This window comes from Platichthys flesus, chromosome 7 (genome assembly GCF_949316205.1).
Source record: "Platichthys flesus chromosome 7, fPlaFle2.1, whole genome shotgun sequence".
NCBI lineage: Eukaryota > Metazoa > Chordata > Actinopteri > Pleuronectiformes > Pleuronectidae > Platichthys > Platichthys flesus.
In genome coordinates, this window is record NC_084951.1 from 27045301 (window position 1) to 27059226 (window position 13926).

Sequence of the window (13926 nt, forward strand, 5' to 3'; positions counted from 1 at the left end):
ATTCAGAGGTAGGTGAAAGTGAAAGTTAAACATAAACACGAAATGAGGGGGGGGGGGGAGGAGTCTGTGATGTCACTGCAGAGCTGAAGTCACATTAAAGAGACAGAAGCAAATGGAAACGATGTCAGAAAATGAAAAGAAGGTTCTATAAATCCAAATCAGATCAAGTTCTCATTCATTTGTGTGAGAGCAGTAAAAAGTCTGACATCATCAAATGATTGTACATTGTGCTGTGATTATTATACCTTCAGTGTGACACCATTATATGATGTGACTTTGGGCATTCAATAAATGTGTCTATAAGAAACATATTTAATACTATATTTATTAGAATATTATACACACACTGTGCAAGTGGTAACAACTATGCCCTCAAAAGGCCCAGAGCTGCAGAGTCCATATGGTGGTTTAAAAGAAATTGTGATTGCAGGGATGAAGAAGAGCAGAGGTGTGGCTTCAGATGTTACATTTCTTCAAGCTACCATAACTAATATAGAAATTAACTCAACATTATCCATGACACTTAGCAATGATACTGCCAACTGCAAGTAGTTGTAGGTCATCTTTAGTTGAGAGAAGAAACAGTAGGTGTTGTGCAGGTTGTCCTCAAATTGACCAGCCAGCTGCAGACCTCCCCTAGTGACGCTGCTGCCGTGGGGGGTGAGGACATTACATTACATTTCATTTAGCTGACGCTTTTATCCAAAGCGATTCACAATAAGTGCATTCAAACCCGAGGGTACATACCAAGGACGACAAGAATCAAGAAAATACAATTTCTTCAAATAAAGCAAAACTACAAAGTGCTATAAGTAAGAGCCATTTAAGTGCTACTAAAGTGTTAGTTTCAAAAAGTTGTTAGTGTTTTTTTTTTATTTTTTTTATTCAAGGTAAAGTCGGAAGAGGTATGTTTTTAGTTTTCGGCAGAAGATGTGTAGACTTTCTGATGTCCGGATGTCAATGGGGAGCTGGTTCCACCAATCAGGAGCCAGGACGGAAAACAGTCGTGTTTTTGATGATTGTTTAGCAGTGAGGGAGCAACGAGCTGATTGGCCGAAGCAGAGCGGAGTGAACGGGGTGGGGTGTAACGTTTGACCAGGTCCTGGATGTAGACTGGACCGGATCCGTTCACAGCATGGTACCAAGTACTAGTGTTTTGAACCGGATGCGAGCAGCCACTGGTAACCAGTGAAGGGAGCGGAGGAGAGGAGTAGTGTGAGTGAATTTAGGTTAAAAACCAGTCGAGCTGCTGCATTCTGGATGAGCTGCAAAGGTCGGATGGCAGCAGCAGGTAGACCTGCCAGGAGCGAGTTACAGTAATCTAGGTGTGAGATGACCAGAGCCTGGACCAGAACCTGCACCGCCTTCTGAGTGAGAAGGGGGCGTGTCCTCCTGATGTTGTACAGCATGAATCTACAGGACCGTGTTGTTGCAGAAATGTTGGCAGTAAGGGAGAGTTGACTATCGAGTGTTACGCCCAGGTTCCTAGCCGTCGGAGTGGGGGTTAACACAGAGTTGTCAAAGTTAATAGTCAGGTCGTGGATGGGAGAGTCTTTCCCTGGAAGGAAAAGAAGTTCAGTTTTGTCAAGGTTAATCTTCAGGTGGTGTTGAGACATCCACTGAGAGATGTCGGTCAGACAGGCAGTGATTCGTGCTGCTACCTGTGTTTCTGATCGGGGAAAAGACAGGATTAGTTGGGTGTCATCGGCATAGCTATGGTAGGAAAAGCCGTGTGAGTGAATGACAGAGCCGAGGGAGTTGGTGTACAAAGAGAAGAGGAGAGGACCTAGGACAGAACCTTGAGGGACCCCAGTAGTGAGAGGACAAGGTTCAGACACAGACCCTCTCCAAGTTACCCTATAAGTGCGTTCATTGAGGCAGGGAGACAGCAGGGAGAGAGCAGAGCCTGAGACACCGAGGTCCTGAAGGGAGGAAATGAGGATCTGGTGGTTCACTGTGTCGAATGCAGCAGAGAGGTCTAGAAGGATGAGGACAGAGGAGAGAGAGGCTGCTCTAGCAGTGTGAAGCTGCTGAGAGACAGCAAGGAGGGCAGTCTCAGTTGAGTGACCTGCCTTGAAACCAGACTGGTGAGGGTCAAGAAGAATATTGTGGTTAAGATAGGAGGAGAGTTGATTAAAGATTGCACGCTCAAGAATTTTGGAAACAAAGGGAAGGAGAGAGACAGGTCTGTAGTTAGTTACTTCAGACGGGTCGAGGGTGGGTTTCTTCAGGAGAGGATTTACTCTTGCCTCCTTCAGAGAATTAGGAAAACAGCCAGTTGACTGGGAAGTGTTGATTAGATGGGTAAGAAAAGGAAGAAGGTCAGGGACAATAGACTGGAGAATGTGAGAAGGGATGGGGTCAAGGGGGCAGGTGGTCGGGCGGGCGGAGGTTACCAAGGTCAGAACTTGATTGGGAGACAGGGGGGTGAAAGAGGAGAGCGAAGGGGATGAAGATGAAGTTGTTGGAAGTGTGGTTATAGAAGGAGGATCAGAAAATGAAGAGCGTATGTCATCTATCTTTTTGGTAAAGTAGTTGACAAAGTGGCTTGGTAGAAGAGAGGAAGGAGGAGGGGGACTGGGAGGGTTGAGGAGGTTGGAAAAGATGGAGAAGAGTTTTTTGGGATTAGAAAATGAGGCTTGAATTGCAGTTTGGTAAAAAGTGCTTTTGGCTGTGGAAATGGAGGCAGAAAAAGAGGAGAGAAGAGACTGATAAGCTAGCAGGTCGTCCAGGTGTTTAGATTTCCGCCATTTCCTTTCTGCTGCTCGCATAGTGGCTCTGACGGCACGTACCGAGTCAGACAACCACGGAGCTGGGAGGGACTTGCGGACCTGTCGTGACGTAAGAGGACAGAGAGAGTCAAGAGAGGAGGACAGAGCAGAAAGGAGAATGTCAGTGGCAGAGTTAGGATGCATGAGTGAGTAAGAGTCAGTGGAAAGGAGGGCTGATAGAACAGAGGAGGCTAGAGAGGAAGGAGAGAGGGAACGAATGTTGCGACGGACAGGTACCGACTCTGTTGATGTGTTAAGGTTGTCAGTTTGAGATAATGGGAGAGAGTAAGAGATAAAGAAGTGGTCGGAGACATGAAGTGGGGTTACAGTGAGGTTAGATGTTGAGCAGTTTCTGGTGAAAATATAGTCCAGGTGGTTACCGGCTTTGTGAGTAGGCGGGGAAGGACTGAGTGAGAGAGCGAAAGAAGACAGTAAAAGTAAAAGGTCAGATGACTTGTCTGTCTGGATGTTAAAGTCACCCAGAAGGATAAGTGCAGGGCCATTTTCTGGGAAGTTTGACAGGAGGACGTCTAATTCCTCCAGAAAATCTCCCAAAGAACCTGGTGGACGGTAGATGACAACAATAGTTAATTGTACCGGTTGAGTAACAGTCACAGCGTGAAATTCAAAAGATGTTGGAGTAAAGATTGGAAGCGAGTAGAGAGAAAAACTCCATTTGTGTGAAATGAGTAAACCTGTACCGCCACCCCTACCAGTGGGTCTAGGTGTGTGGGTGAAGGAAGAGGCAGAGGAGAGGGCAGCTGGGGTGGATGTGTTGTCCGGTGTAATCCAGGTCTCAGTGAGAGCAAGGAAGTCAAGTGATTGCTGTGTAGCAAAGCCAGAGATGAAGTCTGCCTTACGGGTAGCTGACTGGCAGTTCCATAGGCCCCCTGTGACAAGGTGTTGGGTATGTGTGGAGCAGGTTGGATAGATAAGACAGGAAAGGTTACGGTGTTGGTGTGAGCGAGTACAAGGCCTATAGTAACTACGATTAGAAATGCGCACAGAAATTATACACATAATGAAAATAAAAAATGCAGATTTATACTCAGCCACCCCGAAGACTTGTCTTTATCCTCCGAGTCTTCATACGATGAGTCTTCACAGACGCTGAAGCTGACACTCCAAACAATTCCTGGTTTTAAACCAGAGTTGACGATGGCTGGCGTCAGCTGTGCTGACCACTCCCCCTGCTCATGAGCCAATCAGGCACCACGTGATGTTAATGGCCCAGCAGCAGATCATCAACACAGTTAAAATAACAAGAGAGACTTGTCCCTTTAATCAGGGACTCAGCTAAGTGTCCTATCTGGCCAGAAACTGTTGCTGGACAAAGGCTATTTACCTCAGCAGGTAGAAAGTAAAATAGAATTATGCTTTTTAACAGAATTGGAATAACAACAAAGCAATTTAACCTTTAGCTGGTTCCTATTTAACTCTCAGTCAAACTACAAGCAGTAGACAGAATTAAAAAACAAAGAAGCACCCGTCTCATACAATTCCAGGTGAGACCAAACAATTGAAACTATCAATCTAGTTAACCTAAGACAGCAGATACAATAGCAATTTAATAGAGAAGCTTAATAAAGAATATACTTAACTGAATCTAAGAAGGCCAGTAGTATGAAGGCACCAGAAGTCAAAATGCACACAGGACATCAGGTGCTGCTCTACCTTTCAGAGGGAAGGAAAAGAGGTGAAGAAACTTTTCATGCACACAGACACAAATGTCCAGCATGCCAAGGTCTCTGCAGCTCTTTGGGGACTACACCAGATCTTATCACCAGAATCCAAACTGAGAATAAATAAATAAATGATTGTGATACATGGTTCATGTAATGAAATAAAGTTCACTATCAAGGGAGTTTTAGAACGACGTGTGATTTGAAATAACATTGAATGTTGTAATGATATGACTTGTGATAAATAAACAAATGCTTAAGTATACAGTGTTAGTCTATCCATCTGGGTTTGCTGCTAACATAGACCCCATACAGTGAGTAGCCTTTACAGAAACTGAAACAAATTCAATATTTCTATTCCAACAAGATTCCCCCAAAAATTCCACCTGGCTCCGGAAGTAGGATCCACGTACAGCTCCACAGCCCAAGGGAGAGGGCGCACAGCCCAGCCACAGTGCTACCAGGTCCAAGGCAGACACCCAGGGAGGGATCATTGGGTTCTTTTCATCAACGTTTGGACTGAATAAAGTGATGTTTTACAGTTTGTTGGTGATTTACTGCTCTTCTCTAGCCAGGAGCTATAGAGGAGAACTTATAAAACAGATTGGTAAATAAAACACAACACTTAAACCTGGAAAAGCAAGGGAGGTGTCTTTCTGGGAGCTTATGAATCCTTTCTGAACCAATGAAGCTCCAGCTGCTCGGCTAGTGAAGTACGCTTCTTTTAAACTCTTATCAGTGAAATAGACTAGATGGATAAGCATGCATGCACTCCAATAGAGAGAGAGAGAGAGAGAGAGAGAGAGAGAGAGAGGTAGAGAGAGAGATAGAGAGAGAGGGAGGGAGAGATAGAGAGAGAGATATATAGAGAGAGAGGTAGAGAGAGAGGTAGAGAGAGAGAGAGAGAGAGAGAGAGCGTCCAGCTGAGCGTGTGGCTGTGCGCAGGCGCAGTGAGAGTATGAACCGTGGAGCTGGAAGCTGAAGTGTCTCCAGAGGTAGAAACTGTTTCTGTTGATTCTTGTCGCTTTGTCGCTGCAGCTCTGATGTAAACAGTGTCTATGTATCATTGTCGCTTTGTCGCTGCAGCTGTGAGTCAAACTCCGGAACAGAAGGAAACTTTCATCCTCCTGCAGCTGTCACTCTGCAGCTCAGGCTAACTGCTAGCATCGTTAGCTCGTCTATTCTCACTCAATGAGACGATCAACGGACAAATACTGAACTTAACTCTTTTCCTGCGCAGGTGCAGATTCACTCACGTGACGTAGTCACCAAATAGAAATGTGCATTTGTGTTTTCTGCGCCGCTGATCTTTGAAGCTAACACAGTTAGCATTAGCATGTTAGCTTCTGACACATAGCGAGCAGCTACATAGGGGCGGGACTGTTGGTGGCTTTCCCTGACTGACAGAAGGCTCGTCCAATGAGAAGTCAGAACAGGCGTCATCGGCTGCCTGTGAGCCAATCAGCTTCCCCACAGACTGAACACAGAAAGAGTTGAGACGTTTTATTATGATTGAAGGTCTGATGAATAAATAATGAATCAAAAAAGATTAAATGAAACGTTTAAAAACTAAAGTAAAAAGAACGTGTGTCCCCGACGTGTCTGTCGTCATCACGCTGCAGTTACGTAGCCTGAGACAACTGAGGGTTTTTTATTTTGTCATAGAAACAAGAGTCAGTCAAACATGTGTAGTTTCAGTCTGTTGACTTGATTTACTAATAAATAATAACATATTAATATCCGACTCATCGGTCTGCTGTGCTGGGGAGATCATGGTGAGACTGGTTTTAGTCCCACTGTGAGGAAATGTGTTGTGTTCCAGCAGCAAAGAGGATATTTCTAGTCAGTATAAGTATTACAAAAGTAAACATATGAGACAATCATGAGGAAATATCCATTGAGCATCTTTACCCCCCGTCCTCTGAGGCTGTGGGGGGGGCTGGAGCCGGGTCGTGGCCATCAAATCACAGAGTCTAACAACCATCCAGGCCCACAGTGAATGTAGAGTCACGTTAATCTGACCCCAGCATCTGTTTGGAATGTGGGAGGAAGCTGGAGAAACCTATGCAAACTTCTCTTAGACCCTGAACTGGGATTAGAACCCAGCAGCAGTAATTAGATTTATAATAAAATCTATTTACATTGAAAGAGTACAAATTCGTATTAACGTTTCAGTTCCTGCAAATAAAACAAAAAACAAGCAGGTGCTGTTTTTTAAATGCATGAACTTTAAGTGTGGAAGGGTGGGACCTGGAGCTTCTCCTGTAAAAGGCAGGAAATCAAAATGAAGTTATCTTTAGTATTTGTTCTCTGTCTCTGCAGATGAAGACACCTCCGGACAGGTCAGGAATCACTTTTGAGGTCGGAGCCCTGCTTGAAGCCCGAGATCGACACAAGAACTGGTCTGAATATTTAAACTAAAACCGAAACCCACGTACATTTCTCACAGTTTATCTTTGACGACTCACTCACACACAGCTGTCCTCGGGCTCGGTGCTTCTCAGGTACCCAGCGACGATTGAGAAGATTGACTTTGATGAAGAGCGGGTCCAGATCCACTACCGTCAGTGGAGCCGGCGCCATGACGAGTGGTTTCATTGGAGCTCCCAGTATCTGCGGCCACTGGAGCGAGTCAGTCTGAGGAGGCTGGGCCTCAATCCACCACTCTCTACACCGGTACCACACACTTTACATTTAGTTTTGTATTTACATCATCACGCAGTTTGTCCTGATACGGAGTCTGAAGATTTACTGACAGTAATTATTTGGTATTCAGTTGGATTTATTTGACGTCCTCTCTGTCTCAGATGTTTGTCTCAGGCATGAAGGTTCTGGCCTGTTGGACAGACTGTCGTTTCTACCCGGCCAAAATCCTCAGTGTAAACAAGGATGGTGAGACTCAGCTCTTGATGGAAGTTGACGTATTGATCGGCCATTTGGGAAACGTGTGATTGAAATGGTGTGTATTTGTTTTTGTGAGACTCCTACACAGTGCGTTTCTATGATGGTGTGGTTCTGACTGTGAAGCCCACCAAGATCAAACCCTTCCATGTGGTAAGAAATACTCGTCTCCCATTGGTCCCCGTCTCGTTGGCGGCACACGTCACAGCTCTGTTTGATTCTCAGTCTTTTTTGTCCCGGAAACAGAAGTCCAAATCTGAGAAGAGTGCAGTGGGAAGCGAGGGATGGGAGGAAGGAGAGAGCGAGGAGGAGCAGCACGAAGTGGATGGGGGAGAAATAGATGAAGAGGGTGAGAAGAAGGAAGAGAAGGAAGAGCAGGAAGAGGAGGAAGAGGAAGAGAAGGAAGAAACTGAGGAGGAAGAGGAGAGGAAGAGGAAGGCAGAAGCTTCACCCTCTCATCCACCAGTGAAGAAGAAAACCGATGAAGGTAAGTGAGACAATCTGACGTCAGCACAGCTGCTGTGTAGATACAGAAGTTTGCTCTGAAGCAGGGAGGTCAGTTGGTTCTGTGTAACTTAATACAATTAGAATTTAAAGATGTTCGCGTGAATGTGCTTTGTTTAACTTCAGAATCATCAAACATGTAGTTTCCTAAACTTTTGCTCAGTGATGCTTCAAGCAAGCGTTGAAATGCATGCTGGGTAATGTGCAGGCAGTCAGCCCCGGTGTGTGTGTGACTCATTCATGTCTTCAGAAGGAAACTGGGGAAGTTTAATCTCTGCTAATTTCTTCTGCTCTTCCAGGTAGAAGCAGTGGAGCTCAAAGTCTGTCAATCACAGATGACTCCGCCCAGCTGGAAGCTTCTCATGACAGAGGTAAACTTCAGTCCCCCCCCCCCCCCCATCTTTCACACAGTCTGATCAATATATACATGTATGTTTAAAATAGGCACAGCCAGAGAAATGGAAGGTGATTCAGGGACATTGTGTCGTGTAGTTTCTCAGAAAACTTAAAAATAAAATAAAAATAAACATATCTTTGATTTGGACGTTTATATTAAAGCTCTGTGTCTGTAACTCTTCCTCTGTCGTTTCATCTTAGTCTTTGTTGTCCTCTCTCTTACTCAGACCTCCTGTTGGAGCGTCAGGCCCACCTCCCCACCACGCACAAATACAGCAGAGAACCATGTAAGTGCACAAAGACAGACACACACACACGCACCAACATGTCTGTGGTTCAGTTAGTGTCTGAAAGCAGAAAGAGACAATTGTGTTTGTTTCTTTATACATTGAATATTATTGATTCACTCTCTCCGTGTCTCAGTGTATCGTGTGATAAAGAACCAGCCTCCTCCGATCCTCTCCATCGAGTTGGACCACAACCCGTTCAAGTGTCCTTCATCGGGCTGCACCAAGTCCTTCAGGAAGGCAAGTCTGCTGCACTACCACATCAAGTACTACCACTCTGACCAGCAGCTGGACGAGGCAGGCAGCGAGCAGGAGGCCCCGAGGTAACACACACGCACACATGCACAGACACACACACACAAACACACACAGTTAGCAGGAGGTACAGTTGTGTTGTGTTGTTGTAGGAGGAAGCGGTTGTCTTCTGAGGGAGTCGACTCTGCGTCAGACAGGAAGACTGAGAACCAGAATGTGACTTTTCACCGTGAGGACACAGAGCACAGCAGCATCGGAGCAGGTAGGAGGAGCACGTGAACTTTCTGAAGTTGATTTGTGTGTAGATGAGTTTTGACTCAGCATCATGTCTGTCTGTAAGCAGAGGGGAAGAAGGACGGTGGGAGGGAGGGAAGTGGAGGACAGAGCAAGAAGGAGAGGAAGAACTTCTTGAGGGTCAAACTAAAGAAGAAAAAGAAGAAGAAGAAGAAGAAGAAAAGTCAGTCAGGTGAGTCATTTTAGAGACTTTCATTAATTCAACTTATTCTCACATCGGCCATTTTTCCTCTGACGTCACGCCCACGGTGCAAAGAGAGTTAGAATCTGTGTTTCTGTTCTCTCCAGGTCTCGGCAGCAGTGATGATGAGAACATGGACAGACCTGCTCTCACTCTGAAGCTGTCCACCGGACCAACCGACACCCCCCCACCAGGTAGGGATGTGCACACACGTCACAAACACTGTGCACAGGTTCTTATCAGTGTGAACAATATATAAACCGATGGCTGTCTGTCACTTTCCTCCGTCCTTCTCCCTGCTCAGTGGACGAGGGCAGTGACTGGTCCACGCTGACAGCAGAGAGTGGTGAGGACACGCCCTCCTGGCCTGTGGCGATGGAGACGGAGGAGTGTGAGGTGGTGAGGTGTGTGTGCGAGGTGGATGAGGAGAACGACTTCATGATCCAGGTAACACACACAGTCACTTTGTAATGTCCTTCATTAAAGGAGCAGTTCAAATCTGTGATCACCTGATTGTTGTTGTGTCTCTGCAGTGTGAGTCGTGTCTGTGTTGGCAGCATGGAACCTGTATGGGCTTATATGAAGACAACGTACCACACAACTACATCTGCTACTACTGCAGACACACTGCAGGTAGGATTCACTGGTGTGTGTGTGTGTGGGTGTGTGTCGGTGCTGTGAGTTTTGTGTTTCACATGACTGCACTGAGAGTAACTATGACATGAAATGTTTACTGGTTCCCAGGTCACCAGCATATAGATATAGATGTGCTGGTGACTTAAAACACACACACACACACACACATATTGTGTCTTTGTTTCTGCTAACACAGAGGAGTCATGGTTCATAACCTATACTACAGCCAGCCACCAGGGGGCGATCCAAATGCTCTGGCCTCACCTTTAGGTGCTGTCATGTCGTCCATCTTGTTTACAGTCTACAGTCCTCACTCATCCAGTTTTTGTTTGTAGGCTGGAGGCGGGCCCAGCGGTTCCTGTCAGAGCCTGATTTGCTGATATCTGGTCACATGTTCGGTCTGTCGTGTGTGAAGGAGAACTACTCCGAGGTCAACGCCTCCAAGATCACGCACACCGGCCACCTGCTGGCCCACACGCATGGCCTCAATCAGGTCCTCAGTGGGCTGCAGCTGAAAATCAGCTTGTTACAGTAAGTTGGCTGTTGTCAGTGACTTGTTAAGTCCATGCAGACTCACATGTCTTCAGTCCTGTTGTGTGTCTGTCCACGCAGCTCTCCGTCCCACCCCGACCTGCAGCTCTGGAGGTTGCCATGGAGGCAGCAGGAGGGGCACAGATTGACTTCCAGCCCCGGAGGAGATCTGGCCTCCTGCTACGTCAGCAGCGAGCACTGCTACCAGAAGCCAGGAGCATCATGGGAAAAGGCTGAGGGGACAGAAAAAGAGGAACAGGAAGTCAACACTGAGCTGAAGGTGACTACCTCCATCCTCAGACACTTTGTCCTTAACTCCTTTGTCCTCAGACCCTCCGCACATTGATGCTCAACTGGGAAAAGTAAAAAGGATAAACAGTGTCAGGACGTCTGTCCCTCAACCAGAGGAGTCCTCAGGATGAATGTCAATGTCTTTAATAAGAGTCTTAATGATGTCAAGTCGAGTCGAGAGACCTGAAGATCAGGACTCGAGTTGGATTTGAATACAAATGTGGAAGCTGGTGAAAGTATAACTCAGGCCGCAGCTGAGGTCCAATGCAGATGAGTGTAATGTAGACCTGCTGCACCGAGGAGACCAGAAGGTGGAACAACATCAACGATAACAGAGTAACGTGATCAAGAGTCCCCTCCCAGTCTGCAGATGTCTCCCACAGCATCCCAACTTAGCTCCCCACCTCGGGTCAGCCGTCCCTGCTACATGTCCGCTGAAGGCTAGAGCTGCTGTCCCTCTCTCTGTTGCATGTCCCTGTCCCGTGGAGGAGACGGGCTCTGACAGACAGACCTTCCCCTGTGAGGCCGTTCTCCAGTTTGTAAACACTCCACTTAGAACCCAGAGCTCAGCTCAGACACTAACAGAAGCTTCACTTCATCCTCACAGCTCCGAGCAGATGCTGCTGTTGCTACGAGACCACTGAAAACCAGGTTGAGGCTCCGACTCACTGGTGAACGTGGAACTAAATTTATCTCCAAGTGTTCTGTGAAATGAGCCTCAGCACAATGAAGCAGCTGGTGTCAACATGAAAACAACACTTTGTAAATTCAGTTTTCTTTGTGTGTTTGTAGGAAATAAAGACAGAAGACACCGACACTACGGCTGATGACAATAAAAACACGTTGACACACACAGACACACTCGTCGACATCAACATAAAAACAGAGAAGCACACACACTCAGACTGCGAGGAACACACACACACCTGGACACACATCCCCGAGCCCCGTCCAGGGACCGAGGCCGAGTGTCAGCTGAACCTGCTGGAGCATGTGGAGTCCTTCCACCACCAGATCAGTGCCAGGATGGATCTGATAGAGCGAGAGCTGGACGGTAACACACACACACACACACACACACACACACACTCACACACATACTCACATTGTTACAATGGAAAACATGAGGACCATTACGATTCTGTTTTCGACCCTGAGGCCAATCTCTCTTTCTCTCTCTCTCTCTCTCTCTCTCTCTCTCTCTCTCTCCCTCTATCTCTCTCTCTCTCTCTCTCTCTCTCTCTCTCTCTCTCTCTGCCTCTCTCTCTCTCCCTCTCCCTCTCTCTCTCCCTCTCCCTCTCCCTCTCTCTCTCTCTCTCTCTCTCTCTCTCTCTCTCTCTCTCTCTCTCTCTCTCTCTCTCTCTCAGTGTTGGAGTCCTGGTTGGATCACTCAGGTGAGCTGGAGCCTCCCGACCCTTTGTCCCGCCTCCCGCAGCTCAAACAGCGAATGAGGCGGCTGCTGCGTGACCTCTGCACCGTGAGACGCCTGTCGGTCTGCTGCTGACCCAGTACCTCCTCTCCGACCCCTGACCTTGGACCCTGTAAGGCCCTCCTGGCCAATCGGAGCAAAGGGACAGACAGACGAGGCCAGTGCACGACAGGCTGTTGGGAGCGTGCACGGCGTGTCGCTCCGAGGATCGTTTCCACTCTGTCGCAGGACACGCCCCCTCTAGTGGTCGTTTTCTGAAGTAACTGAACAGTGGATTTTTGAAAACTTAAATTTCACAAAAGGTACAAGAAACATTTCCTGGACCGCCTCCAGCACGACTCCAGTCTGCGTCATCACACAGGCTGTGGTGAAGACCGGTTTTTATAAGTGATCATCAGGAGACGTTAAGGTTTGACTGTGTTACAGCTTTAGACTGAAGCAATATGTTACCTTCATTTTGAACTTCCTGTTGTGTATAATTTAGCTGCTGACACACATATTTTATGACATCAGAGGATTTCCATTATTTTATCAGTTTGACATTTCTCAGTTCAAAGGTTTTAGTAATTTTAGTAAAATAGTTTGTTTTTTTTTTTACTTAAAAAGTTTGATATTTCGCTTTTTACGTGAAAGATAAAAAACGTTGTCAGCGTGTTTTAAGTTAAAGGTTCGTTCACAACATTAACTAATTAATATTTAGTTGTGAAAGTTTGGTGGGCATTCCCACTCGTGAACCAAGAGAAGGAAATCTCTTTTCCTCTAAAGTCCGTTTCATGGTAACAGCTGATTCTTCTCAGTTTCATTAAAACCAGCAAAACTTTCCTCCATCGTAGCACAAAATGTTTAAAATGTAAATATGTTGAATTGAATGTTTGATAGAAGAATTTAACTGTATAAAGCTGCAGAGTTATTTTGATAGAACAGTCATGAGGGAAGTTTGGAGAATTTGAGTAAAAAGTTGTAATTTCCAGAAAAAAGTCCAATTGAAACTTTTCTTCTGATCATTTTCTGAAAACGACTCCAGTGTTTCCACAGTGACGCTGATGAACTCCCATCTTCTTCTCTTCACTTATTTTAAATTTGAAGCTGTTTGATTTGACCTGTTTCAGATGATCCTCATCCACACACGAGTCTGACTTCACCACCTTGTTAGAAACCTCCAGTTTCTTCCACCTGAAACCAGTTCCACCAGTTCAGATCGGTTCATCTGAGTGGACGAGGATCCTCCTCGAGGTTTTCAAGCTCTGAATAAAATGATTCAACTTCAGTGACTGTGTGAAAGTGTCTCAGGTTTGGATTCACAGCAGAACTTCACCAACTCAACGTTCATCAGCTACAGAAACAAATATATACATTTTAAATAGTTTTGTTCTTTAAACCACTCTTTTCCTTCTGCTGCCTAGCAGTTTAAAGATTTTAATTTAAAATACTTTCTTTACCCAAATATACTGAGGTTAACGAGCTGCTGTGATGCAGTGAGTTTGTTTAAGTTCTTGTCCGTACGTGACGATGAGTGTGCCAGTGTTGAGTTGTGTTTCTTAACTGCTCAATGTTTGAGTGGGTCTGCTGTGATGTGATGTTGTTTGTGTTGTGTCATGTAGACAGTCTTCTAACATCTTCTACATGTACGGCTCCTCTTCTTCATCCTGAGATGTTTGTGTTCTTCAGGTTTCACATATAAATACTTAGTGAGTGATATACTTTAAGATTAAGATCCATTTATTCAACCCAAACCCATGCACAGACACAATTTAAATTTAGCCTCTGC

The 13926-nt window shown here is 45.9% G+C and overlaps 1 protein-coding gene across 1 annotated transcript; it reads left to right on the forward strand.

The window, feature by feature from the left end:
- The first annotated feature begins 5368 nt into the window (after positions 1-5368).
- On the forward strand, positions 5369-13425 carry LOC133956481 (PHD finger protein 20-like). The gene is made up of 18 exons (XM_062391572.1): positions 5369-5448; positions 6776-6855; positions 6958-7129; positions 7261-7345; positions 7434-7507; positions 7601-7841; positions 8158-8229; positions 8482-8541; positions 8678-8864; positions 8949-9058; positions 9140-9262; positions 9379-9465; positions 9576-9718; positions 9805-9904; positions 10243-10438; positions 10520-10718; positions 11522-11783; positions 12097-13425. Exons 2-18 carry the CDS (start codon positions 6776-6778, stop codon positions 12231-12233), a joined length of 2328 nt encoding a protein of 775 aa, XP_062247556.1. The 5' UTR covers positions 5369-5448; the 3' UTR covers positions 12234-13425.
- The last annotated feature ends 501 nt before the right edge of the window (positions 13426-13926 follow it).

Bases quoted from the DNA above. Each gene is read 5' to 3' on its own strand.
- LOC133956481 (XM_062391572.1), top strand. From the start codon at position 6,776: ATGAAGACACCTCCGGACAGGTCAGGAATCACTTTTGAGGTCGGAGCC. The intron at 6,856-6,957 runs GTCTGAATATTT...GGTGCTTCTCAG, and splicing joins CGAGATCGACACAAGAACTG to GTACCCAGCGACGATTGAGA. The intron at 9,719-9,804 runs GTAACACACACA...GTGTCTCTGCAG, and splicing joins AGAACGACTTCATGATCCAG to TGTGAGTCGTGTCTGTGTTG.